The sequence below is a fragment of the Antennarius striatus genome, chromosome 23 (assembly GCF_040054535.1).
Source record: "Antennarius striatus isolate MH-2024 chromosome 23, ASM4005453v1, whole genome shotgun sequence".
Lineage (NCBI taxonomy): Eukaryota > Metazoa > Chordata > Actinopteri > Lophiiformes > Antennariidae > Antennarius > Antennarius striatus.
In genome coordinates, this window is record NC_090798.1 from 4,025,860 (window position 1) to 4,052,892 (window position 27,033).

General features: G+C 39.4%; 3 protein-coding genes across 7 annotated transcripts in view; 1 reads left to right on the forward strand and 2 right to left on the reverse strand.

The window, feature by feature from the left end:
• Window positions 1-404: 404 nt before the first annotated feature.
• On the reverse strand, window positions 405-8,452 carry si:dkey-9k7.3 (circularly permutated Ras protein 1). 2 transcript variants are annotated; one of them, XM_068308396.1, is made up of 18 exons: window positions 8,275-8,446; window positions 7,743-7,775; window positions 6,978-7,094; window positions 6,801-6,887; window positions 6,642-6,721; window positions 6,288-6,485; window positions 6,055-6,099; window positions 5,864-5,953; window positions 5,300-5,451; window positions 5,085-5,166; window positions 4,586-4,710; window positions 3,550-3,634; window positions 3,133-3,239; window positions 2,828-2,940; window positions 2,404-2,515; window positions 1,233-1,373; window positions 965-1,058; window positions 405-811 (listed from the first exon to the last, which is right to left on the reverse strand). In XM_068308396.1, the coding sequence occupies exons 1-18, from the start codon at window positions 8,324-8,326 to the stop codon at window positions 683-685; spliced, it is 1,842 nt and encodes a 613-aa protein (XP_068164497.1). In that variant the 5' UTR covers window positions 8,327-8,446; the 3' UTR covers window positions 405-682. The 2 variants fall into 2 exon arrangements, with proteins under 2 accessions (XP_068164497.1, XP_068164498.1); XM_068308397.1 differs by lacking the exons at window positions 405-811; window positions 965-1,058; window positions 1,233-1,373 and adding an exon at window positions 1,406-2,009 and having other exon boundaries at window positions 8,275-8,452.
• A 1,104-nt stretch (window positions 8,453-9,556) lies between these two features.
• Window positions 9,557-15,057, reverse strand: tkfc (triokinase/FMN cyclase). 3 transcript variants are annotated; one of them, XM_068308085.1, is made up of 17 exons: window positions 14,970-15,057; window positions 14,478-14,667; window positions 14,293-14,397; window positions 14,004-14,191; window positions 13,732-13,810; window positions 13,540-13,626; window positions 13,356-13,390; window positions 13,190-13,274; window positions 13,002-13,091; window positions 12,728-12,844; window positions 12,130-12,249; window positions 11,724-11,861; window positions 11,518-11,624; window positions 11,331-11,437; window positions 11,066-11,099; window positions 10,869-10,961; window positions 9,557-10,779 (listed from the first exon to the last, which is right to left on the reverse strand). In XM_068308085.1, the coding sequence occupies exons 1-17, from the start codon at window positions 14,973-14,975 to the stop codon at window positions 10,621-10,623; spliced, it is 1,740 nt and encodes a 579-aa protein (XP_068164186.1). In that variant the 5' UTR covers window positions 14,976-15,057; the 3' UTR covers window positions 9,557-10,620. The 3 variants fall into 3 exon arrangements, 2 of the variants coding, with proteins under 2 accessions (XP_068164186.1, XP_068164185.1); XM_068308084.1 differs by having other exon boundaries at window positions 13,568-13,657; XR_011034399.1 differs by lacking the exon at window positions 9,557-10,779 and having other exon boundaries at window positions 10,943-10,961; window positions 11,066-11,158; window positions 13,568-13,657.
• A 1,006-nt stretch (window positions 15,058-16,063) lies between these two features.
• exoc6b (exocyst complex component 6B) overlaps window positions 16,064-27,033 on the forward strand; it is a 71,179-nt gene continuing 60,209 nt past the window's right edge. The window contains exons 1-6 of one of the 2 annotated variants that reach the window (XM_068308371.1): window positions 16,064-16,256; window positions 23,147-23,312; window positions 23,397-23,444; window positions 23,555-23,645; window positions 23,771-23,816; window positions 25,086-25,290. In XM_068308371.1, coding sequence (XP_068164472.1) covers window positions 16,168-16,256; window positions 23,147-23,312; window positions 23,397-23,444; window positions 23,555-23,645; window positions 23,771-23,816; window positions 25,086-25,290 — 645 coding nt within the window. In that variant the 5' untranslated portion in view covers window positions 16,064-16,167. The remainder of the gene's footprint in view (window positions 16,257-23,146; window positions 23,313-23,396; window positions 23,445-23,554; window positions 23,646-23,770; window positions 23,817-25,085; window positions 25,291-27,033) is intronic. The other variant, XM_068308372.1, reaches the window with a different exon arrangement.

Consider the following 27,033-nt stretch of genomic DNA (forward strand, 5'->3'; position numbering starts at 1 on the left):
AAATACTAGTTTACTTAATATAGGCTGCAGTGACGCACAACATAAACTACAGAGAATTCTTTCTAGGCACCCAATACAGGTCAAATTCCACCAAAAATGGAATGCAGACAGTTGCTTTTACTCAAGGTACACCAAAGGGACACCATAAATCTAGCATGTCTTTAAGGGCTGACCCACTTTGTTGTACAGAACATAAATGAGTGTGACATATAATCTTAGTTCGAGATGTATAATCTTTCTTTTGAATAACTATTAATAGATTATTTAGAGAACATATAACATTAAATGACTGCTTGAGTAAACAAAAGCTTTGAATGAATGGTTGTAAACGTTATTTCAATATTTAAAGAAAAATTAAAATGACAAATTGTTTTTGACATAAAAAAATTTATTACCATGCTCGATTTGCCCTCAAAAACAGAAATCAAAATAAAGACTATACAAATGAGTTTCAATGCATTCATCATGATTGGCATTTATGGGAATTTACAGGATAGGAAGATGTTGTGATGTATAGTTATTTTGAGTTCTCTAATATCCTTCACATTCATATTTTATCTAAACTTTTTATGTCATATTTTATTCTTGTTCCACACTTATTAAAAGAGGTTGTTAGCCAATATGGCCAAATATGACAAAATCAGGCCTTTCAGTTTGTGAATGACTGAGGTTAGGGTTGGGGTTAAGGCATACATTCCTCCTTTTTCTTCCTATTGGCCTTTTTCTGGATCTCAGGTGTGTTGTGTTTGCTGATGACACTGTTCACTCTCTTCATCTGGTACATCACTTTCGCTGCTTCATCAGAAAGAATCTACATAGACAATAAATCAATGATTCAAATAATAAGGTTCAAATAAATTTATCGATGATGTTATTGCTCATCATCGATAAATTGTATATATTGCTCATCCTTGATAAGTACGTATATATATATATGATAAATGAACTGTATGAAAATAATTACAAGGGATTCTGTGGAGATGTCATCACAGATTGTTGTCATGGTGTCCATCCAGTTGCTGTAGATATTCTCCTGTGTTTGGATTTCCCGCTGCTCACTAGAGGAAAGAAGTGTTTTCAACAAAGATCACTCAATGAATACAAGGTTGTTGCACACAAAACAACAACAACAAACAAACAGAGATACTAGGTGCGCATATATATTAAATAATGATATAATGCAAAAATAATCTTATACTAAAGAGACAAAAATAAACAGAAGGGACTTGTACCTGATTTGTTGGAGCAGGACTTGCTGTGCTTTTAATTGCCTCTGTGCTTCCTGCACCTGACCCTCAATGGTTAAACTGGCACAGAGGTGAGCACAGTGAACACCAAGCACTGCCATGTTGAAGCTACAATCCCAAACCCGACTTCAGACAGAGGAGATGAAAATTTTTAAAAAAAATTATGGGACAGACATTTCGCACATTCAAATTTCAACCTGATTTCCCCCACAAGCATTGTTAATGTATACTTCAGTCTTAGCCGTTGACTATATGCCACTGGTTCTTAACCTGGGTTCGATCGAACCCTATAGGGGTTCGGGGAGTCGGTCTCAGGGGTTCGGTGGAGACGGAGGTCAAGACAAAACACCCGGTGTGTCGGGTGTTTTTGCCGAACATACACCAATTCGCTGTGTACGTTTGACACATCGTGTCAATTCGTGATGACACGCCCCCCCTCAGCCGTCACTGGCTGCAGGTGATCACGTGACGCTACATCCATTAGCCTACCTGTGCTACAGGGGATTTTGCTTGCTCAGCAGTCATGATTTGCAATGTCAAGTTGAGCAACTCTAGTCTGGTACTGGCAAAAATAAAGGAACACTTCCTTAAGCTGGTGGAAAACAACAGAAACAGACTTTGCTGTGAAAATGACATCAGAGTAACACTTGCCAAGGTGTAGCCACGCATATCTGAACTGGTTTCTCAATAACAACAGCAGAAGTCACACTGATTTGCAGGTAGGTCATTTCATGTCAGTTCATGCACTGTCTTGGTTTGGTTCTTTGAATAAGATGACATTAATGCACAATTCATTAAACACACCAGTAAAACATACACAGTATTTTCCGCACTATAAGGCGCACCTAAAACCCTTTAATTTTCTCAATTTCTTATACCGTAATCCAATGTACTTTATAAATGAAAAGCGTTTTAAAATAGACCATTCATTGAAGATGAGTTCTCAGGTGTGTTTTATAATCCAGTGCGCTTTATAATTCAGTGTGCTTTATGTATGAACCGGCAGGGTTCGGTACCTCCAACAAGGTTAAGAACCACTGCTATATGCACAGATGCACACATAAGATGTATTTACAGTCATTGGTGCCACTTCTGCCAAATGTTGATTTGACACAATCAGTGCAATATCACAAAAGTCCAAAGAAACAATCTGTACCTGCTGGTAGTAACTGGCCGCTGTTCAGTGATGATGCGTGTGACTTTTTTTTGGTCTCTGGTCTTGAAGCTTAACTGGAGTTGGAAGGGAATTGTTTGCCTGCGGAGAAACACTTTCACACACATTGACAATCGTTATATTTAAGTTTGCTATTTTTTGAATAAGTGTGTTCTGGTCTTCAGCTGATCTAATCAGGTTAGGGTTCCCATTATATGGACTAAACCAGCTTGTCAAACTCATTTTAGTCTGATGGCCACATACTGCACATAAACTCATAGTAGAGTTGTATAGAAGTAACAATAACTGCACTTTTTTTCTTTAAATGGCAAATTTTAAGGAAAATATAACTCATGACTTTAATGATTTTTTTTCATATTGCAGATTAGATGGGCGGGTTTTTTAAAGACAAACACAGGTCTCCTACCTTTCACAAACTCTGGTTTAACAGCAAACTGGACAGTGAGTTCCATTTCCTCTGTCACATTCCCTATTTCTTTCATGAATTTGTGATTGTTTCCAGCCTCATATGGAAAATAACTACAGAGAGAGAGAGCAAAGAATTATAAACTTTACTTCAACCATGGTTTCTACATACAGTATAGAAAAGAAATGAAATATTAGAAGAGTAAATATTTGTGATTGTTATAGACATTTTGTTTGATAGATACATAAAAGACAACAATTTCAACTGTAATATTTTTGTCACTATAATATTTTGTCACCACTTACACTCCTTCAGGAGCGACCAGCATCGCGCTGACTCCTGTTGCAAGGACATTGTCCAAGGAGGCTACCTGGATCTCTGTTGCAACAGTACCAGTGCTCACCATATTCACCTACGCAGGAGGAAAATTGTAACTCAATTTCAATTTTAACATAACAAATAATAACTTGTGTTACAATAACATATAACAAATATATTTATCAGTGCCTTTTGCAAACACAGTTTGATTCTTTCAACCATTTACTATGCATGTAATATTATTTTGTTACATTTGCAATAGTAATCTCTGTGAACATGAATTGCAAGCAGTCACACTGCATGATTTTATATGGTATCGGTATATATAAATCCACATATTTTATATTTATATTTGAAATATGTGACATTCAAAGTGATGTAAATCTCTTTATACTGTATCTCACCCTTCCTCCTGTCATGTCTGCAAGTCTCCCAACATTAGCCAGACAACAATCTGTCCCCTCAAAGGTCAGAACTGATATAATGACTCTGGTGCAGGAAGAAAAAAGAGAATGTAGTAATGTTTTCACTTATCAGATAAATTAACTACAATGACCATTGCCAAGACGATTATCCAATACAAGAGTGTACCTCTAATCTAATGCTTCTCAATTACCCCCCTGACTCTCCACCGCAACTATAAATAATATCAATTCTCGATACAATTTTTAAGTACACTGCTGCATAACATTGTGTCCTTATTAACATTAAAGAAAACAAAAAAGGAAATAAGAATAATTTCATCAACATTATCTTTTAGTCTATAACAGAAAAGTTTTAAGTGAAACTAAAATTAAAAAATTAAAAGAATTTAATTCAAAAAAATTCAAATTCAGTTTAGCAACATTAACTGAGGAGCACAATATATAAAACACCTTGTCCTACAAAACAAAAATGAATAAAACAATTTGTGTTTTTAAAAAAAAATTATTATTAAAAATTAGGATTTCATGGCTACAATGAGCTTGTTTAGTCAATGCACAGCTTTTTGGGTTTGAAGCATGAAACTGAACTCTCATCTCCTGCTCAATGTTTCAGCTCCGCTGTTATGGTGGTGGTGGGGCACGCCCCACTATTTGTGAAACGCTACTCTAGTCCAAGAGTAAGTATGCTTAAAACATTGAATTTTATTAAAAATTACACCGACTGTTTTTATATTTTCTTATACCTTTAAATCAATTCTGATGGAATGTGTTTATTTTGTGTGTCTGAATTAGATAAGCCGAATGTGAAGCATTTCAGTATAGTGAATAAATAATGTGTAATATTTATAATAATAATAATAATTTACTGTATTTATCATATTGCATTCAACTGAAAAAGTTTGCATCAGATTTGACACATTGCATCCTAGTTATATACAGTAGTAAAACTAGATGGACCTTGAATGTATCATGCTATGATTGTTTTCTGTGTGCATCAGCATTTTTCTTTCCTCACCCACACTGCAAAGCCTGTTGTGCCAGTTGTTGATAAAAATAGGTGGTGATAGAGGAGGACAGGGATGGTGTTTCCTCCATCTTACCCAGTCCGATGTTTGCTTTGCCATCGGTGCACAAAATGACCTGCAGAGCACAGACGACCAGGAACTTTATTACCTGTAACCTTCAAGTCTAAAGATGAGAATAATTGATGTCATTGAATCAAAGATGGGTTGAGGAATTCAGCAGTGACCTTGATGGATTGAGATAGTAGCAGATAATCAGATATTGTGATTAATCATTAGTCTTGGTAAAACTTCCTTATGTACAATTAGATATATAAAAGTGTAGGGAGGAAAAAAAAACACTGACTCAAGACTTCCTGGAATCTTTGCTGGAGGTAATGAGACAATGAGATATAATTTTATCAATCTTTTCAACACATCTTAGCAAAACATCAAATATGTGAATATGCTATATTGTAGCACAATATTTTATACTGCTTTAGAATCACTCACTCTTGATCCTGGGTATCTTGATGCAATGGCGACTGATGCTAATACTGCAGGACCAAGACTCGTAGCTCCACTATCGCTGAAGCTGAATATGCAGAATATGAAACATACAGATTAAATCTCTGAACTGCAGGGATGGATTCTTTAGTAATAAGGAAATCAACTTGCTGCCTTTGTTGCACAACAAGTAGAAAAAAATACACAGACTTATCTCTTACTCTCTGACCCTCTGTAACAGACTGTCATGGGTCTCAGCAATACAGTGTGGAACTCTATAGGCAACACCCTGTTCCCATATGTGGTCATAGTCCATCAATGCCCAATCTTTGAGTGTGAGAGGCGTGCAAGTACCATCACCATATATCACAACCTGGTAACAAAAGAGGATGAGGAAATGATTTCATTACTGTCATCTCTCCATCTTAATGGTTTTGATGTATGTCATCAGCAGAGGTATCTGGCTTAGGGTACCATCTACTTTTTCTCTGCGTCAACACCAAGGAACGCAGCACAAATGAGAGGCTAGCTGATGAAATTATATTTGCCAGCTAATGTTACACCTCACAGCCAAAGAGGATATCATTAGCGTTTACATCCTCTAATCAGCACATGTCTCTCATCCATGGGTAGGTACGTACAGTGAAAAACAATAGAGAAAAAATGGTTCCCTTATGGATAATGTGGAATAATTCCTGGAATTCCATCCAAACAAAGTAAATGGTATAAATTTTTATACTATAGGTGTAAAAATTATTCTAAAACGAGGAAAATGATTTCTCTACCTCATTGTTGAATGTGACCAGTGCCACTCTCCTGTGAGAGGACAGCTGCAGCAGAGATGATAGCGCCCTCTGGAGGGCATCCTGGATACTCTGTGGGAAAAACCAAACCTCTGATCATTTATCATGTATACATGATGGACTCTTCAGCAATTTAATGGTGGGCGTAAGCATAAAACAAATGAACATCTCACCTCCAATCTGGATATATATGCAACAAATCCACTGTCTGATGCAACCTAAGAGTGAACGAGAAATTTGTATGTAAACTACTTTCAAATAGAGTGTTTGAACATAAGTCTGTTTGGCCTAGTTAAAGTATAATTATAACACACACACACACACACACACACACACACACACACACACACACACACACACACACACACACACACACACACACACACACACACACACACACACACACCTCAGTGGTGACACTCATGCTTCCAGAAATGTCCACACAGAACACCACCAATGTGTCCTCAAGGTTCTGGTAGTCATCGTCGCTCTGATTCGGCAGGTAAAGGTCGTCACTGTGAACACCTGAACGCTGTCCAATACACACTCTGTCCACATTGTTGTCAACATTGTTTTCACACTCACAGAACTCACACACCCACACCTGGAAAAGAGAAAGTTGATGTATTTTACTACTTATTTTAATTTACAGCGAAATTGTTCCACTGAAAAAGGAATGGGGACAAAATCATGATAGTGACTTTACGATGAAAAAAATCACGAAATGACTGAAAACTAAAATAAATAAATGCTCACTCACGTTTCTCTGCATCAAACTCAAACATGACAAGGCAGCACTGCATTTCCCACAAGTCACTGGGCTGTCAAAACTCTCCAGGCCTGAAGATATTTAAAGAAATATAATGAATGACAGGAAAAACAATAAAAAGGTGTGTGTGTGATTTGTGTGTGTTATAACCTTGGCTGATGTCAACCAATTTTCCGATACTGAGGGAAACAACATTGATGTTGGCAGCGGGTCGGCTTCTTCCTTCCTTCTTGTCAACTGGTGAAACACCACAAAGGAATGAAAGAACAACTACTAAATGAAAAGAGAAAGGATAAAGAAGATAAGAAAGGAGCAAGCCTTACTCACCTCTGGGTGGAACAGGCGGAGGGGTTAATGAAGGAATAATGGGAGGCTGAAGGGGAGGGAGAGAGGTGTGCTGAGGTTTAATCAGACGACGAGGGGGTAGTGGTGGAGGAGCAGCATCTAGAGAGTGAAGTGAAAGAATATGTGGCTCTTTGAATACTAAACATTTTTGATGCTTTGTAGAAAAAGCGCCAAAATCAACCAAAAGAAAGACGGAACATAACAAAAGCTCTTGTTCAATATGTCCTGGGACAAAAAAATGGATTATATATATTGTGTTTTATTGCCGGTGTGTCTTACTTCACTGTTCTCATGTTCCCCAGGATTATCCTCACCTGCCTATCTTTGCAGTTTCATCACCTCCTACTCTTCATCCGCCCAGCCAACGGCCCCAGCTATGCTGGGTGAGTGCAACAAATATCCGCTAAACTACCCCTCCTGCATCTGCGCTCTCCTTTCATCACAAACAAAGGAGAGATTTCAAGGTTCAAATAAGAACCTGAAATGAAGTTCTGTTTCATTTCTGCATAATTTATTTTATCTGCCAACTGTTCCCATGTGTGGACTTCCCCTTGCTGAGCTGCTGTCTGTGCTGTGTTTCTTTCTCTTTGCAAGTGTGCCCACACACACTTTTTACTACCCAGGATGCTTTCCTGTTATTTTACTGCAATTCTCATGAGAACGAAAAAAGTAAAACGTCAGTTTAGGATACGATAAACACCATGAATGCTCTCTGGTTGTTCCTGTGTCTGCAGGTGAGGGACTTACCTTCTTGTTGTCTGACAGTCACACCTGTGGATTCTGGGAAAAATAGTTGATTATGTTAAGTAAGATTTGTGGTGCTACGGAATAAAAAAAAGAAAAAAAAATGAAAAGAGTAGGTTAATTCCGTTCAATACATATTGATTTGGTTATGTGTCAGTTGCTAAGACCAGGCTATGCATCTGTCAGTCATCCATCATAGTAGTAAGAACAGAAAGTAACAAGTTACAAAATAAAAACATCAAATGTCAAACAGGCTGTATCATAAAGAGACACAAGCAACAAAAATATACTGAAAACAAACCATTAAAAAGCAAACGCATGAGTTTAACCTTACTGAGTTTATTAGAACCAAATTTGAATGTGAAAGATAACAACTGTTCCCTTCATGCCCATGAATAGACATGTTGCATGAAGCAAAGAAACATCTGCACGGGTAAAACTCTACTTGGCAAATTTGATTTTGAGGTTCTTTGACAAAGTCAGGACGATTTCACACACAACAGAAAGAGAAAGGAAAAAAAATCCATAAGCTCACCTCCTCCATCAGTCCTCCCATTACAAACAACATGACTGCAGGCAAACTCCATCTGATACACTCAAAGACACAAAGCCTGATAAGAAGTCTTTTCAACTTTGACACACAAGATCAAATCGACTGAATGCAGTAATCAGGTCGATCAGCAGTGAGCCAACGACATCCTGACAATGCAGATTTATTTCCTTCATGGTGGCTGGAGCCTCAGCTTTGTTATTTTGCATTGAACAGGTGGGTGAGTAAATGTGTGAACCAAGTTATTTCCTGTTTGAGCAACTGTGAGGGAAAATAGACCGTGGAAAATGATGATCTGACCTGGGTGAAACATTATCATATCAGGCAGATTTGATTTGTGCCGCAGTATTGCATGAAAAGTCAGTGGTATTTTTTTAAACTGATTTTTAAACCAGTATTTAAAAGTTTGCGACAGCAGCAACCTTTCATTACAAATCAGTAATTTTATTAGTTAGTAAAGATCAGTATGGACTGAAAAGTATTGAGTATAAACAGAAAAAGGCAGTAAAGATTAGTATGGACTGATCTTTACTACCTTTTTCTGTTTATACTCAATACTTTTTGTATTAATAGATGTAGAAGAAATATTGTGGAGGGATGGGCTGGAAGTCTAGAATAAAATCTCGTTGTCATATATAGTCAGACTTCAAGACACTATGACACATCCATGTCACAAACATTTTCTCACATTATGACTCCTGAATGTGGATGTTTTGTGTTTGCTCCAGTCCTGAGTGGAGTATGATTTCCTTTAAAGAGTACAGCTTCATACAATAATCATCTATTTTGTCATTGGAAAATTTACTAAACAGATATTTTACATTTCAAAAGTTTAGAAAATGTCACAATCATAAAGAGTAGGAAACATCTTAGGGGTGCTTGTCACCAGATTTCTGATCAGTGCATCTCTTATGTCTTAGTTGCTTACAGATAAATGATCCTCAAACTCAGTATGGCAGTTAGAGTACCTCATATGTGGGTGTACGACAAGACTAAATCACCGTTGTCACAATCTGCTGACTGCAGCATCAATAAAACTAAAATCAAGTGCTTGGAACAGCAGCTTTAGAATACATGTGGATCTGTGAGCATGTCATAGTCAGCAAAAACAAGGCTGTGGTATTCTGTCAGGAAGTTAGCAGAGGTTTTGCATTCAAGAGAAAAGAAAGTTCAAAAGAAGATGGTTGAAAGAATATAAATTGTTTTTCAAATGTTTTAATAACTGAAAGATTACATATATATACTGTATATATATTGTGTGCCCATCCACTGGTCTAGCTTATAAATGCAGTGTACTAAAATATAATAAGAAAAAATATATATACGGTATAATAGTTATATTAGTAAGAATGAAAACTATTCAAGAATGTCTAATTAAGCAGTGTATTTTAACACAATATCAGAGTTCTAGACAAAACAGTTAATATAATAATAATATATACTATTAAATATGGTTGCACAGTGGTTAGTGCTGCCGCCTCACAACACAGCGGACCCGGGTTCGAGTCCCGCTCTGTGCGGACTTCGCATGCTCTCCCCGTGTCTGCGTGGGTTCTCTCCGCGCTTCAGGTTGATTGGCCATTCCAAATTGTCCGTAGGAGTGTGTGTGTGCATGGTTGTACGTCTTTGTGTGTGGCTCCGCGGTGCCGCCGGGATAGGCTCCGGCTCCCCGTGACCCACTGCGGCGGATACAGCGGTGGTAATCTGCAGATGACTGACTGACTATTAAATTAAAGGAGTGGTTAGTTACCAAATAGAGATCAATGATCAAAATAAAAACTCTAGAACGGGATCTGATTTTTTGAAAATTAATTTGGCAGAAGTGCAACTTTGGCAGAGGTACAACTTCCAAGTTTAAAAATAAATGGATTTAAGTAGTAATAACATAATAATTGGACTATAAATAAATCGTAACTTGTTATCATAAACATGTGGTAGCCAAACTACGTCATTTAGAAACACTCTTCATTTATTATTCTCTACTGTGTTTTATTAGTATTAACAAGAAATGTCTAATACATAATGAGTGGTACAATTAAATAACAATATTAACAATATTCTGATTACATGCAAAAATTTATTTAATCGTATCATGACTATGACACTATTTCTGAGATTTTTTTTTGATTTAAGGACCAGACTAGTGTTTTTTACTTTTGTATACATTATGTAATGTTCAAAACAGTACCACTACGGTTTTGGACTCATTTACAAACGCATAATGTGTCAAGAATAAATTATCGGACCAAAAATGGTCACATCATTTTTTGAAATCCTCTGGCAACATTAGTCTGGAGATAGTGAGAACGTGCTCAGATACTATTAGCAGGACTACTTCTGCTCTTCTAGCGACTCCAGCACTGCTCTAAAGATGGCAGCTACAGCCACGGCGCCGGGGTCAGGTAGGGTGACACGCTCAACTGCGATGTAGCTTGCACGCCCTGCCCTCGCTGTCAGGTCACGGGTTGACTCCGCCCCCAAGGCTGCTCTCTAGGAAGAGAGGGGAGTAATGAAGACTGTTTAGGAGAAATAAGAACGCACACTAGGGAACAATTTACTGTGAAAGCACATTAATTCACCTGGACAGCAGTCTGTAGTACAGGCATCCATCCACCAGGTGGTGCTGTGGTTAACTTCATCAGCTCATCAACAGCAGGACACAATGCGTCCAGCTTGGGAGCAAAGCAAGATCAGCAGGTATACAAATTATACACAAATAAGTTTGTAAATCAGAAAATACTTTGAATAAAAGTATACGAGAAAATAACTCTTTTACCATCGTTCTGTCGCCAGTGTCTGCACCGCCGTATCTGAAAGATGGTCGTGTTATTTATCTTCACGATCCTTTTTAGTCATTACAGATTTTGATCTGTGTTTAAATTTTAATAGGGGAAGATATAAAAAAATAAATAATGAAGGCAAATCAAAAGCCCCTGAAAAATTGTGATGTAGTCCTTTACATTAACTAGAAATCTACAAATACAAATTGCACCAGTGTATGTAGACAAATGGATGTGTTGAATGCAAATGCAGACCCTCACCTTTTCATGGCTTGTGTCCCAGCATGCATTGCATTTGCCCAGGATGCAGCATCACTCCGCCCCTCGGGCATGTGACCAGCAGCTGCAGTCAGGAACAGACTGTACAACTGAAAGACATAAAATTAGATTGTTTATGAGGGCAAACAATTGACATTTAGCGCTTGATAACAAAACATAGGACACCAACCGCTCCTGAGGACCCGCCCATCTTCTCTTGGACCAATCCAGCAAGGACTGACAACAGTTTCCCAGGACAACCAGGGACCACATGATCCTGGAGCCACTCACAAATAGCTGAAAGTGCAATTTTGAAAGTCTATGTAAAAGATGCTCTTTGATTCTGTCCATCCTCTTGCATGTCATTATAATTTGTTACCACCCTGTGTGTCTTACCTCGAGCAGCCTGTGCATGAGTGTTCCCACAGTCTCCATCTCCTGCTGCGCGGTCCAGGGAGTTGAGTTCCTCCTGCTTTTCCAACAAAGTGGAACAAACCCTCTCTAACGCATTCCGCATCACAAGGCTCAGCGACCCTGGCAGAAAACAAACTATTTGAATATAATAAACAAATGATCAAGATTACAAACATCTTGAATAACTGTGCAGAGATGACTGAATTTAAAGCCGTAAGATTGCAGTACCGAGAGCTTTATCTCTATTAAGAGTTTGATAAGGTTACATGATTTTGAGAGATAACTTGAAAGGCAAACAACAATGCGATATCCTTTCTGTCTCATGGCTTCATCACATCATATGCAAATTATATACATTGTATATTTTTTAAAACTTTGGATTCCAAACCTTCAGTTTGAGCGTCGTCCTGTGGATGTGTGATCAAGGATTGTGGATCTGTGATGTAGCTGCGTCCAGTTGAAGGAGCACTGCTGAGGTTTGGCCAAGCGGTGGCGCTGGTCTTTGCATCTGAATGGATAGAGGATGTTTTAAAATACATTTGTTTATGTGTGTTTGCTCTTTCACTTATATGTTTTTTGTTTCATGTCAGTGTCAGGCACATGTTTAAGATTCCTGCAAAAACCTGTTTGAGTGAAAACTTGGTGTAAAATTAGCTTCAGGTTAAAAAGTTAAAAAAAAGATTTTTCAAGTATAGATATGGACTGTAGAAAATTTTAATTTCATAATTGTCATTTTTTTGTGGGTTAAACAAAGGAAAATGTGTTCATTAATGAACTTAAGATGTAATGTATTGGTGATTTTGCACAGAGGTGAGGTGAATCACTCCAGGCCTGATCTTGACACAGAGATAATACTGATGTCGATCGTCTCATCTCAATCTTGGAAAACTTGAAAATAACTATTTTTACCACAATATTGAATCAGTGTAGGTCCTCACCAGTGTAACAACTCAATCATACTTTATGTGATGTCTGAACATGCCCACCAAACAGTCTCAGTGTTTCCTGGTTGGTCCTCATCAGGGTCAGCGACATTCCCGCCATCTCCAGTGATGTCATGAATGACCCGGACATCACCCTGGCAACCACCACACCGCGACTCTCTGACGTGATATAAACAGCATGTTTCATTAATGAACATCTCATTTTACAACATCTTCCAGGAAGATGACATGGCAGAGAAGTCAAACGGTCAAAGAAGGGTTGACTTATATGCTTGTTAAAACATGAAAATTGCAGAATAAATGCATCCATATCTACCCAGACTCATGATGGCCGCTCTCGTAACTACAGCCATCTCCAGACAAGACAGAGCTCCAAGGTTGTTCACACACACAACAACACTGTCTCCTGCGTGGAAGAGCAGAGACGAGGGGTTCCAAACCAAAACGTTTGAATGCATTAATACTCAGCGGAAAGGGAGATAAAACAGATGATGTTGAGAGGACCTGATTTAAGGGGCAGATGTGATTGGCTGTCAATGTTGGTCATGTGATTGATCATTGTCTTCACCACCTCATCTGCAGATGTCACCTGATTGACAGCATTAATTAGTAGAAGAAATAAAATGAAATTGGGTCACCTGAGCGTATATCGGTCGTATAAATGAATCACCTTTGACCTTTTAATTCCAGGTTCACCATGGATTCCTGGAAGAGATGGAAAATACTGGACAGCATTTAAAAACACCTGTGTTTACTAGCAATCATTCTTAGATATGCTTGGATCAGTGACTTCATTCAAGCGTACTAAATGGTTTGCTCTCTATCCTGCTTTCAATTCAACATACAGTATACACCTTCTCCAATTTCTTCATGGTCTCTCACCCAGTCCCAGCTCCATTTCCCCTGGTGGCAGATCGAAAGTAGGCAGGCATCCAGGGACGCTGCATGGAGACAAACTCACCCCTAATGTACCTGTCATACATGCCAAAAACATGTTAAGACAGGTGTCTCAGAGTCTCAGATAATCAAGTGAAAAAGAGACTCACCGATCTCCTTCATGACCTCCGTCACCTTGGCAACAATCTGGTCCAATGAACAGCCTTCTTCTGCTAAGGCACCTGCCAGCTGACAAATTGTGATCAGGAATATTTAAAGGTGAATATTTTCTGGCATAACAGGCAAATATAATCAAGATGTTAACCTTTGCTCTATGGTACTTGAGTCATACAGTAGTATAAAGAAAACTCCCCAACATCAGAAGTACTGTAGAATCGAATGAAGTACATCCAAAATAACAGACATAAAAAGAATTGTTTACCTTGTGTATAAGGATAGTACCACACAAGCCTCTCCTCCCAGCCTTCCTAGGGTTCACAAAGGCACAATCCTCTGCAACTATCACCATGTCAACGGTGACCCCGTGATTGCGGGCTTGCTCTGCAGCCAATCCAAAGTTGAGGCGGTCGCCGGTGTAGTTCTTCACAATGAGGCAGACTCCTGAGGCTCCTATGGAAGGAGGATTCATTCTTTCACGAATTGTCTTGCTGTCATGAAGATTTTGCTGATCCCAGAGAGGTTGGACAGTTAATTGCCCAGGTGTATATTACCTGCATTGTGCACGGACAGAATGGCAGCCAGGATGCTGGCAGGAGGTGGAGATGCAAACACACCGCCTGCTACAGCTGCTGACAGCATCCCCACACCAACATATCCTGGAGACACAGAGATTAGAGCCAAAATGAGATGTAAGGTTTTAACAAGTTCTCTGTGGAGAAGTTTTAAAACGTTCTACCTGCGTGTGCCGGCTCGTGTCCCGATCCACCCCCTGACACCAAGGCCACTTTGCCCCTCAGGTTGTCCAGGTCGGATCTAAGCACCACTCTGTGGCCCCTCAGCAGAGACAGACCCCCGCTGGCCCGCACCATACCGCACAGAGCCTCGTCCACACAGCTGTCAGCTGAGTTTATCAACTTCTTTTTGGGCTGACAAATAACAACACAAGAGCACAAAACCTCCATAAATAAGACACTGACTGCATGATGAAGACTTTTAACAGATATAGACACTTCAGGATAATGTTTATTTAACTTGATTTTCTCCGTGTGAAGAGAGCGATGTTTGGACTACTTTGGACTCTGATCCTGATGTTCTGAAAGCTATGCTAACTAGAACAGTGTAACAGGATCATCCTTCGTGTGAATATAAATTCACAAAACGGAGAAACTCGCCACTTTATCCACCTCTTCGGTGACGTTTGAATAAATCTTTTGATGAATATTTTTACCTCCATTTGAACTTTTCTTGCTTCTTTTACGTTCCGACAGCAGGTTGACACAGGTGAGAAGCGTCATGTAGCATTAAAAATATGGTACAATATAGTACCGGATATACTGTGATTTTGCCTTCAAAATAAAATACACATTTTATAAATCGACTCTGAATTGATATTGTTCAACTGTGAGCGCGAACTAGTAATGCGTTTATTTTTTTTATTTTGAAAGTTTGGAAGGAAGTCATGCACAATTTTACAGTAACAGAAGGCAGATGGAAGACAGACTTGTCGCTTGCCTTACCTTGAATGGATGAAGTTGGACTTTGTGCCAATATTTAACTGAAATAGTGTGGAACAAACACCCTTTCAATTAAACAACAATAATAAGCTAGTTCTAAAAGTATGTTTACAACATTTACAGAAAGTAAACCAAATACAAAACAAACAAAACAAAACAAAAAACGTGGATCAACCCTTTACATGTTTTTAGAACAAAATTGACATATTTCCTTCTTTAATATATGTCTGACTCTTCTTTCAAATGTCATGAAAATCCATCAGGCATTTTTGGCAGACAAACAAACAAAGACAGCACACCACAAAGTTCTAAGGTGGAAATTGTCTCTCGATTGTCATTGCCCTTAAAAGTAGTGTTCCTGCGACAGTTTGACCCTGCTAATAGCTCCTCTACAATTTATATATATATATATATATATATATATATATATATATATATATATATATATATATATATATATATATATATATATATATATATATATAATTTTTTTAAAAATAGAGTCACGCCAGTATCATTATTGGTTGGATAGTTATTCATAAAAAAATCAAAAAATGAGAAAAAAACATTTTATTTATTTATTGATTTATTTATTTTATTAATGACAGACCGAGAAAAAAAAGGAAACAAATAATATGACAACATAAACTCCTTGGCGGAGGTAACAGTAATAATTTATAAACTCTGTTTTTAGAAAATGACTGAAATAACGATGGTTTCCGTGTGGCGTAAACAATGTAAATAGAAAACAAAAATAACTTGAGGATGGGAAGATAGCTCCGCTCACTCGGGCTGCCTCGTAAATACATCGAACCAACCCTCCAGTTTCTCCTGTGTGACGCACGGATCCCAACAGCTCGTCCGTTCGGTTCAGCTCAGCTCTGCTCGGAACCGTCCAGAGCAATATGTAGGATGGCGAGTGTCGAGACAGCCGCCGAGCACGAACGTATCCTGCGGGAGATAGAGAGCACAGACACCAATTGCATCGGGCCGACCCTCCGGTAAGTCCCTTACCGCTGTCCCGGGTAGAGCGTAAAGCGGCTGAACCCTCTTCGTCATCCCGTTGAGGGAGAGCGGCTAGCTGAGATTAGCACCAAAGTTAGCAACTCCACCGAGACTCTGGGAGCTTACTAAAACTTTACACTAATGTGTCCATTATCGGACAGCTAGCCGGCTAACTTTAGCAAACATATATGTTAGCTCATCTATACTGTACTTGTCACACTGGTTTATAAACAGTCACAGCCAATTCTGCCTGTCTTGGGGTCACGACTGTACATTGTTATTGTGTGTTTGTTATCAAAATGAGGCAATTTATCTGGAGCTATTTTAGCAACCTACGCTAACACCAGCTAACTTAGCCGAGTAATTTAAATTCCGCTCACTGACGTTGGAGCCTACAGTTGGACTGGAGGTTATTTATTTTTTGCAAACAGCATCTCTTTGTCTCTCATGACTCTCGTGTTTTTCATTTAATGATACACGAGTTTTGGTGACTAGATTTAAGGTCAGCTAGCTTCAAGCTAACAAGCTGCTTGTTAAGTAGTTAGCAGCAGCCAAAATACATAAAGGAGTGTCAAGTGTGACAGCTTCATCCAATCCATGTCATGTTGCATAATCAATTAGACACACAGCTCAAATATTCCAAGTGTAAATTGGACTGGTACAACTACAGAATAATCCACGTAGAGCAGGTATTTGTAATATTATACATTTTTAGACTTTTGCTCAATAATGTCATAATGACTGCACTGATAGACTAAATGACTGTCTTGTTCCCTTGGCTTTTTGAACCTCTGCATTTTGGGCTTCAGTCTGAAAAGGAACTGTGTAATGACTGAACAGGGAAATGCTGAGAGGAACTGGAATATTGAATGGTCGTCAAAGGACTGTGTCTGAGTATTTGCAAATGTGTTTTCCTGTCTGTCTTTCTCGATTGTTTGCTCCAAGCAGTCAGATAGTTTTAGGCCTGTGACTTGCATCGGATGAGGTTTTAACAAGCCCAGATGAACATGTCTGTGGGTGGATGTGTTGTTGTTGTGTTACTGTCTGTATTGCCTGGCACTCTCTTCAGATCCAAACCCATATGACTTGACAGCTTTATGTGACACCTCTGGCCGTGACATATGCCTCTGAGTGTGCTGTTCAGTGGCATTAGTAACTCATGATGGCAAGCGCAGTGCAAGGATATTTATCCTCTGGTAATACACACTGCTGTGTGACTTTTCATCATCTCTCTGACTGTGATTCAGTGTCAGTATGTCGTCATCAACTATTTTTTAAACCTAAAAGACACTCAGCAGAGAGTGTAGTGTACCAAATCTGTAAGCACAGTTTATAAATCTTGTGGATCTTGATTTATATTTGGATCCAAATTACACACACTGACATATGACAGATTTTTACCATTAAAATCTATGCATTATTCCATGGCAAATGAAGGATGTCAAAAAATCCCAGCCCAAAAATCATTCACCAAAAGTTTCTTTGAAATTTATTCCATAGTATATTGTACATACTTGTGATTAACAACTAGAGTGGACAGATAATTTCCCCTACGGGATATCAATAAAGTTGATTTTTTTCTTCTTTTCAAAACATCCTACTATTCTCTGATCTAACCTTCTTCAATATGAATGTTTTCTTTTTTGAAAGGAAATTGATTATCTTCATGTTTTTCCCATTGTTTGAACCAAAAATACCTTAGCCATCATAACATTAGACCTCTTTAGTTAGTTGCCAAATGGTTTCCTGAGAAATAACATTTATAGTGGATGCATGGTAAGTTTTATTTGTAGTCAGTTTTAACTTTCCTGGATTTTGCAAATTATTTTTGTCCTCTGATTGAGAAATGTTCACAATCGAAAAAAAGCTTTCTGATCAGAGTACTCCATCATAATAATGTGCTTTAGCCATATTATGGATTTCAAACTTCATCCACCCTCAGGCCATCCTGAGTAGTGATTTCCTCAGGATTTTTTAACAGCTGAGAAGAACAAGTTGGCAGTGAGACTTGTTGGTGTGTGTCTTTGTTCAGTGAGTTCTACAGCAGCAGCCGACAGGTCGAGGCCAGCTGCAGCATTCCTCATTGACAGCAGAGAAAATCGGCATAGATCTGACTGATCAGCCAGCCAACTCCCACCTTCAAACACTCACCTGGATCTGTCCCGTCTCATTCTGTCTGGAGTCGTTAGACCATGTATGACAATGTGATGCCACAAATTCTCCCAGGAACTCTGGTTTAACATCAGGCCAAGACAGAAGAAACTATGAAGACACATGTAATCAGATCCAGACGCTGCATTTTCTTTCTGAATTCCATGTTTTATGGTTAATAATTGTTTTCAGATTGCTCCTGATTCAAGTCCAGGCTGTCTGTTGTTCAAAAGACTCATTTTGCCTTAAAATTCACCTTCTTTTGATTGGGAGAACTGTAAACAGAAAATCTACGTAGTGCCTTTTCTACAGGGAAGTTATACCTACACCCATGTATGCTTACTGATTTTTCTTATATTCATACGAAAACTTCTGGGTGGATTTTTACAAAACCTACTGGGAAAATAAAGACAAAGTTTGGAATGAACATGTCAGACTTTGGTGTAGATATGGGTGAAGGGGAAACAAGAGTAACAACTTTTTATTAGCATCTGTGCTGTTCAGCTTTGGCTCATACAGTAAGAATTTGATACTCTTGTAATTTTTTACTGCAGTTTGTGGGTTAACAGTTGAATGTGTGTTTTATCGGTGTTTGTTTTTGGAGTTCATTCCAAGGTGTGTTACGTCTTACATCGTCTAATCTAATTGGTCAACTCTGGTCATGCAAGAGTAGGAAGGAGAAATCCTGCAAGAAACTAAGAAGCTCCCTCTTTTAGCTCTGCTCTGTGTTTAATTGTGCGCTTTTGGTGAGCCTCCTCAAATTTAGCCATTAATGACAGGGAACTTTTATACTTCTGCTCATTATGTGGTTTTCACTATACGGTCATGGAACACGTTTGGTGGTTTTTCAGATTTCAGTTTGGATGTTTCCGTGGACAGTTAATCATGTTAAGCTGCAGGCAGAGCCCAAAATTAACTTTTTTGACTCACCAGCCAAGCGGACTGGTAAATGAAAAAATAATCCACCGGTCAAGCATATTTGAAGGTGTGTCTCCTCTTCTGTTTTCTTTTTCGTCACTTTAAAAAATTTGCTACCGGTAAGCGACTAGCACCAGACTGGCAATAAACAGGTATAGGCCTTTCTCTGTCTTTGATTGGCTGATGGTTGATGGCAATGGCGAGCTAAATGTGTCAAGGTCGGAGTCAATCAGAAGCAGAAAATGAGGGAGAGAATGTGAGAGCATGCTAACCTCACAGTAATGGTGCTTTCACAGGCAGTGTCAGTGTGTCAGTGTGATCAAGAACTTTTAATTCATGTTGTAGGAACCACACATACTCAAGAAAGACAGATTGTGTTTTATTGCTTGGACTGTGTGGGCAGCATGTTCATTCATCTCATGGAATGAGTAACTAAGTTGTAATGCTGACGATTTAGTGGTCTTATGCATGGAGAGTATGGTGAAATACATGAAAACTTCCACCATTTCCAGCTCACTGATCTTTGACCCGCTGTGATTCTGTGCTCTTACTGGTTGTGATCATGTGTTTGAACACTGTTCTTTACCCGGGGTCCGGGCCAGTTTAATGAGGGATCGTGCTTCTTGTTGGTTCCATCAAGCTGTTTGTTGGTTGGTTGTTTGCTCTGTTTACCTCTTTGGGTTTAAAGGACTTTCCATGCAAGTGGAAACCTCCTCCTGGTGATGATCCATCTGCTGTGATTCTTACGCTGTACATCTCTGGATGGATCATGTAACGTATGACAGACAGTATGGCTCGTGCAGCCGTGAAGGAATGAACTGTTGAGAGGCAGGAGGGAGTAACTTGGTACAAGCTTGTTACATCTCTCACACACACCCTGCTGAGTCATCAGTCTGCTCCTGGGAATACACACACACATACACACACGTACACGTACACTTAAGGTTTGGTGTGCTCCTCCTAAATGGGCTAAGAGCCTATTCAGCCAGCTGTCGAGCAGCCAACAACTTGTCCCTGAAGATCTTCAAATGGAAGACACACACACACACACACACACACACACACACACACACACACACACACACACACACACACACACACACACACACACACACACACACACACACACACACACACACACACACACACACACACACACACACACACACACACACTCTACCTCTCTTTCTCTCTCTTGCAGCTGATGTTGTAACTCAGAACATATTTTCTGAACTTATTCATGTCAGGGCTTCATATTTCATCAGACCATCCAGCTTCTCTCAGTCTTTCCCCACTTCTGTGATCATGTCCTCTACCTTTCTAACAACTTCTTTTGAGACTTTACATCTCTCAAACTTACTTCTCCCCTCTTTCTTGGCCCCCATCACTGTTCTACCATATAATCTTGGGAGGGACGGGACATAAAATATTCATAGATGCACACAGAGGGAGAGGATCTCTGGGATTGATTTCGTCCTGCAAAGAAACTGGTTGTATTGTTTTAAGGGGTCTTGAGAATTATTCTGCAAGTTTAGAAGTACACATAGTTGTCGTAGTGTCGTCAGGTGTCATCTTGTTTGTCATTAACAAGAAGCCTCCTCCAGATGGAAGGCATCTGCTGCAGTGATGAAGGAATAGTTGATTTAAACTCCAAAATCATATATGTTTATGGAGCAGCCTTATAAGAAATTCTACTGATGCCTAGAGAAAGATGGATGACTGGTTGGTTGTGAGAATCTGGAGAACACATGACTAAAGGATGCACAATGGGAAGAAGGCAGTGTGATACTTTGGACCATATCCTGCGAGGAATCCTCGTGTCCTGCCATCCATTGTTGCAGAGCATGTACACACTTTCATGAATACAGTAATCAATGATGGCATTAGCCTTGCTTATTTCTATTGTACTCCCTGCCACAAAGTAAAAAAAACAGTGATTCAGGAGCAGAGTGGGTAGACAAACATAGCAATATGTTTGAGGTGTTGACTTGGCCTCTAAAGCCCCCAGATTTCGATCGATAGAGCATCTGTTGGATGTGCTGGACAAACAAATTCGATCGAAGGAGGCCCACCTTACATCTTACAGGACAAAAGGATCTGCTGCTAATGTGTTGTCACCAGATTCTACAACAACCTTTCAGAGATCGGTTGGAGTCCATGAGATATTATGGCACAGGGCCATAAATATGACTGATTTGTGTGCATCCACCTCTCACCATAGTAAGGCTGTCTGTCTGTGAGAAACTGGCAGTTACTGTATGGATTTTAGGTGAATGTATTGTTCTGTTTCTGTATGCACTATTCTGGCTCTTTTGGTGTCTAAAGAAAGCATACATGACGTCTGATCTACTTTCTATTGTACACGTTGGGCATTTCCTTGTCAACAGGAGGAAGGGTGGTTTATTCAAGCCATACACAGGTGTGTGTTTTTGTGTGTGTGTCTATGTGTGCTGTGTTTGGAAAGGGAAACGACACAGGAAGAACGGATCACTGTCACAAAGAAGTCTTGTACACAGAATGTTATTGTAGTACATCTGTACCCATGAGGTCAGTTGAATTAACGGTCTTGGCTGAGACAAACTGTGGTGAACCCTTTAAATGCGGTTCTGTGATATTTTAAATATATAAAATGTTTATTATAGGCATATTAATGCTTGTGACTTCTTTTCTTTTTATATCCTAATCCTCAACCATTTTTCTTTTTATATTCTCCATAATTATATGCAGCATTGTTCAGCCATGGAGGTATAGGCTCGACTGAGTACCACTCTAGTTAAAAGTGCTTTTAGTTAAGTGAAGGCGGTATTATGGACTGCCTGTAGGCAGGAAACAGACTGATGAAGTCTCTTGTCCTTTTTTTTTTTTTTTGCTTTCCTAATGACGCTGGAATCCTGAGCTATATTCAGATCCGAACAGTAGCTTATTCAAATTTCTGGGAAAGAGTTGCAAATTTCTGACTAACTCCTGATGTCACACCAACATGATTACTAGCTGGTTATGTTGATATCAAGACAATTAAGATTGCAACTGAATGTTGAATTTTCTGTACTACCCCAATGGGCAGGAGGACAAACTTTCAATTGGGATTAAAAAAAAAAGTTTTCTCCTCCAGCTCCTCATTTCTCTCATTTGTCTTTCCTCCATCTCCTTACTTTGCTTTTGTTATCTGAGGGGTTTAAGTTCTCCAACGGATTGGCTTGAAACATAAAAATAGGTGTGTTCCACATCTCGCTTCCGGCATCAATAATTGGATATATTATTATTTTCTGATATACAGTGTGCCCTCATTACTCGCGGTTAATGCACTCCAGGAATCACACATGAATAATGAATTCCGCGATATAGCGACAAACTATTTATCTTATTGTTTACGGTAATTTAAAAATTTATGAACCCTCCCCATACTGATATTAAACCACCTTCTATCTGTATTACCTTTTCTCACACTCTTATCGACTGTTTAAAGCACTTTTGTGTCTCACAGGAGTCTGAGACTGACGGAACGTGGCGCACTTCCAGATGCCGTCAGCCAATAGAATGCGTGTACGGTATCACGTGACTGCCTACCAAAAATCCGCGACGAGGTGAAGTCGTGATTGTTCATGTGCAAACACTCAAGGGCGCACTGTATATTGTTAGTCTTAGAAAAGCAAATTTTCAAGGCTCATCACTCAATCATGTGAAGAACAGTGTAATCCTTTGATTGGCATCAAAGGAAAAATATTGTTTTTCTTGAATGTGATTGTTTTCAGAAGATGTAAAAAGTTTAAATGTTTGGCCTTTCCCTACCTGTTGTCTTCTTGGTGTTTTTCACCAGGTCTGTATATGACGGTCAGGAACATGGCCTCTTCATGGAGAAGCTGGATGTGCGAATCAAGAACCATGACAGAGAGATCGAGAAGATGTGTAACCATCACTTCCAGGGGTTTGTGGACTCCATCACTGAGCTGCTCAAAGTACGCGGGGAGGCACAGAAGCTGAAGGTAAAGAAAGACGGCAAGCTTTGAGATGATGGTGGAATCAGTTCTTTCAACTTTTCCCCTCATCTGTTCATTGTTTGTCTCCAGAGTCAGGTGATTGACACTAACAGACATCTCCAAGATGATGGTAAAGAGGTAAGATGATATTTTCCTCAAACCACACTCCTAGTTCCCAAATTTGAACAATCAGGAGATTTCTCAATGATTGCTGCTTTCTTCACCACCACCCTTTCTCTTGTTATTAGCTTACCAGCTCTATGGAGGAGCTGCAAAAGTGTCGGGTGCAGCAGAGAAACATCGCCACCACAATAGACAAACTGACACACTGCCTACCAGGTAACAGATAGTAAAAGGGCAGGACATGCACATGTTTTATGCTTCATGTTTGTGTCTGTGTCTTTATCGATGGCCGCGGTCTTCATCACACTGTCTCTTCCTTTATCCGTCCCTGGTTTTCCCAGTCCTGGAGATGTACAGCAGACTTCAGGAGCAAATGCAGGCCAAGAGGTATGTTTCCAATACCACCTTTTTTCTTCATCCTTTTAACTCCTTATTAATTTTTCGGGTATCTTAATATAATTTCCTACAAAATTTTAGCATTGACATCAAACTTAAGAGTGATTTTCTGTAAAACGTTGTTTTGCTACTGATTAAATGTTTTGCTGCGAGTCTCAATACGATCTCACAACCCACCATCCTGGAGAGGAAGTAGAAACCCTGGGTCTTGTTGAGGACATTAAGTCTTTAAGCCTTGCTTGGTTTTTTTACGAACCGTATATTTTACTTCATTTTACTTCTTCCATGACCGAAGCATGCTGTGTACCAAATTTCTGATTGGAACAATTTCAGGCTAGAGTAGAAGAAGGGTAACTGGTAAATAATCAGTAATCTTGTTTTGAGGCTTTTTTACAAGGCTGGAAAGGAGAACTCTAATTATCTTAGTTACAGAATTGTAAATGGGGAAATTAGGAAAACATTTCAGCCACAGCAGAAGTGAATGTAGGACTCATTACTCTAATACTGTTGCTATAATATTCACAAGTGTCTGATGAAGATACGCTCATGTTTTTACAGGTTTTCTATCTTCTTTTAATAAGCACTTCACCGAGTGGTAAACTCAGTGGTTCTGAGTTGGTTCTGAGTGGTTTCTCAAGTTATGGCCACTAGGTGGCATAAGAGTGCTTAGAATAGCTCTACTTTAGAGAGGTTTCACTCTGGGTGTTTTTTTTCCCCACCCTGCCCTTGGCCTGACCTGTAGACAGAAGTCTGGTTGGTCATAAATTTGTCGTTTGTTTGTGTTTTTCTACTTTTCTCTGTTCTGCGGCTGCTGGGCTCTCAGAGAGCAGGGAGAGGTCAGCCAACAGTGACTGCTCCTCGATAGAGAAAGTGTGCATGTGTGTGTCTATATGTGTGTGTATGTGTGTGAGAGAGATGCAGTGGAGTGAAGTGTTTGGGGGATATTGTATTGCCAAAGATCCCTTAGGCGTATCTGAGTGCATTTATTCCACTCTTTGTGTTTATCTTTGTGAGTTTCTGCTTGCTTTTAGTCAGTCATCTGACAGCCAGGGTATTGTTTTAATCATGTGGTTCTGCTAGCTTTGTGAGCGTCTCTTCTTTTAACTCTAAAAACTCACAGGTTTATTCTCCATCTGCACAGTTACATGAACAATGTAGGAGGTCATTCCCTGTTCCACTAGTTTAGATCAAATCCCTAAATGACCGAATAAGTGAATAGTGAGGGCCTTTTCAAATAATTTGTTTTTCTATGTGTCTAAGGTACTACCCGGCACTGCGGACACTTGAGCAACTGGAGCAAACTTGTCTTCCAAAAGCCGGTCAGTACCGGTTCTGCTCTATCATGGCGGAAAACATCCCCAAACTGAGGACACAGATTCGGGACACTGCCATGATGCAGCTGAGGGACTTCCTGGAGAGCATTCGCAAACACTCGGACAAAATAGGAGAGACCGCCATCAAGCAGGTACACAGATGAGCTAATAACATTATCAGACATAAATTAAAGTACTCTACGTTATTGGTGTTGCATTTTCATTATATTAAGTATATTTAAAAAAGTGTAGTTTACTTGCCAAAAACCGGTGTTACCATTGCCCACAATGCAAATTGAAAGAGGTCCCATCAGGTAAAGTCAGGAGTATTCCAGAAGTGGAGGTCTTTGTCCACACAGTGAAATGTCATTGAGGCTAAAAATGCTCCTAGAAGCTGGTGTGAGATTTGCAGCATCATAGCAAATAAAAGGTTTCCCCAAAGTCCTGGAGATGCTTCTTGTTTGAGAGATGACTGATTTAGAAATTACTGTAGACAGTAAAAGTAACATTTGGTGCTAGATATAGAAAAAAATAATTGCAGAATCTGTTGTATCTTTGTACTTAAAGTCTTTGATTATTGTAAGCAGCTGGTAGCAAGCATGTTTTCCACTGAACCAAACATACATGGGGGGTTTGAATACATTTGTTTCCAGCTGCAGTATTAGAGAACATCTCTGTTTTTTTCAGCGGCTTGTCTTGGTCTCTGTCCGTTAATCAGAAGCAGCCTCCGTGTTGCTCTGTGGTTCCATTGCCAGTAAACAAACACGTCGGCGCTGCAGGAGACGCCATGGCTCAGCGGTGAACGCGCACGCTCACGCACACGTGCAGAAAGGCCTTGCATTTCAGCACTTACCTAATTGTTTTTCAGTTTTGTGAAGCGAAGGAAGTTTTACATGTACAGAAAAGCATCTCTTTGTGGGTTGTGTGTTCCTTTGTAGCATTCGTAGCTCAGAGTGAGGCCTCCTGTTTATTTTTGTGCCTCCATTATTTGGGGAATGTCATTCCATGGGATTGCAGGATGGGAATGAGCAGGGAGTAGCTGACGACAGATGGAGTAGCTGGAAACTCTGAGAAGGGGCTGAACATGCTGTCGTGTAGTAAATTTTAATCAGAACTTCCTCTGCTAATAATTGCCAAGTAGAATATTTACATACTGCTGACAGCAAAATTCAGAGAATGTGACTGCTAATTATGTGGAGAAGTCAGTAGACGTCACTGGTATTAACAAGTCTTCCAGTTAACAGTTTGTTGGTATGAAATTATGTTTACAACTTAAACTGTTGATCTCTGGAATGGAAATATGGCTTCATTTGAGTTTCCTCTGGAGTTAACTCACTGTCATTAGGTTATGGAGAAAAGTAGATTATGGGGTCTAATGACTTTTCACCTCTAGATGTCACCAGAGGATCAATTCTTTCTCTCATTTCCAAAGTGATAAAGGACCTGGTGTGAGCAACAAACACAGCCATTCATCTGTGTTAGGGAAACATAACAAGCACAGATGCTTCCCTACAGGCCAGGAAAGAGTCACTAAGTGGATTTATGGGTATAAAGATAAATTATATTATGAGTGAGTTATACTATGGCTTTCACAGTTACCAGAGGTCAACCCAGCCAAACACCTGGGAGGATTTGGGATGACAGGATCCTCCTCCAACATCATTTAAATACTCATTGAGGGGAGATGCTTGATGTTGGTGGAGCAGTGGTGTAGTGGTTTTGCGGTAGGTCTCTACAGCGGAAAATAGAAATGAGAATGGATAAAAAAATATGGAAATTGACCGTTATGATACAATTTGTCTGTCAGAACTTATTATTTCCTGGTTTGTTCAACCAGAAAACCCCTTCAGCTTTCATTCCTCTAAGGGTCATTGTTATGTAAAACACAAAAAAAG

Bases quoted from the DNA above. Each gene is read 5' to 3' on its own strand.
- si:dkey-9k7.3 (XM_068308396.1), bottom strand. From the start codon at position 8,326: ATGGAGTTTGCCTGCAGTCATGTTGTTTGTAATGGGAGGACTGATGGA. The intron at 6,888-6,977 runs GTGAGTAAGGCT...GTGTTTCACCAG, and splicing joins TCCGCCTGTTCCACCCAGAG to TTGACAAGAAGGAAGGAAGA. The intron at 3,635-4,585 runs GTGAGGAAAGAA...TTCCTGCACCAG, and splicing joins CAACAGGCTTTGCAGTGTGG to AGTCATTATATCAGTTCTGA.
- tkfc (XM_068308084.1), bottom strand. The intron at 13,658-13,731 runs GTGAGTCTCTTT...CATGTATGACAG, and splicing joins GGAGGTCATGAAGGAGATCG to GTACATTAGGGGTGAGTTTG. The intron at 10,962-11,065 runs GTAAAAGAGTTA...TTTGCTCCCAAG, and splicing joins ACACTGGCGACAGAACGATG to CTGGACGCATTGTGTCCTGC.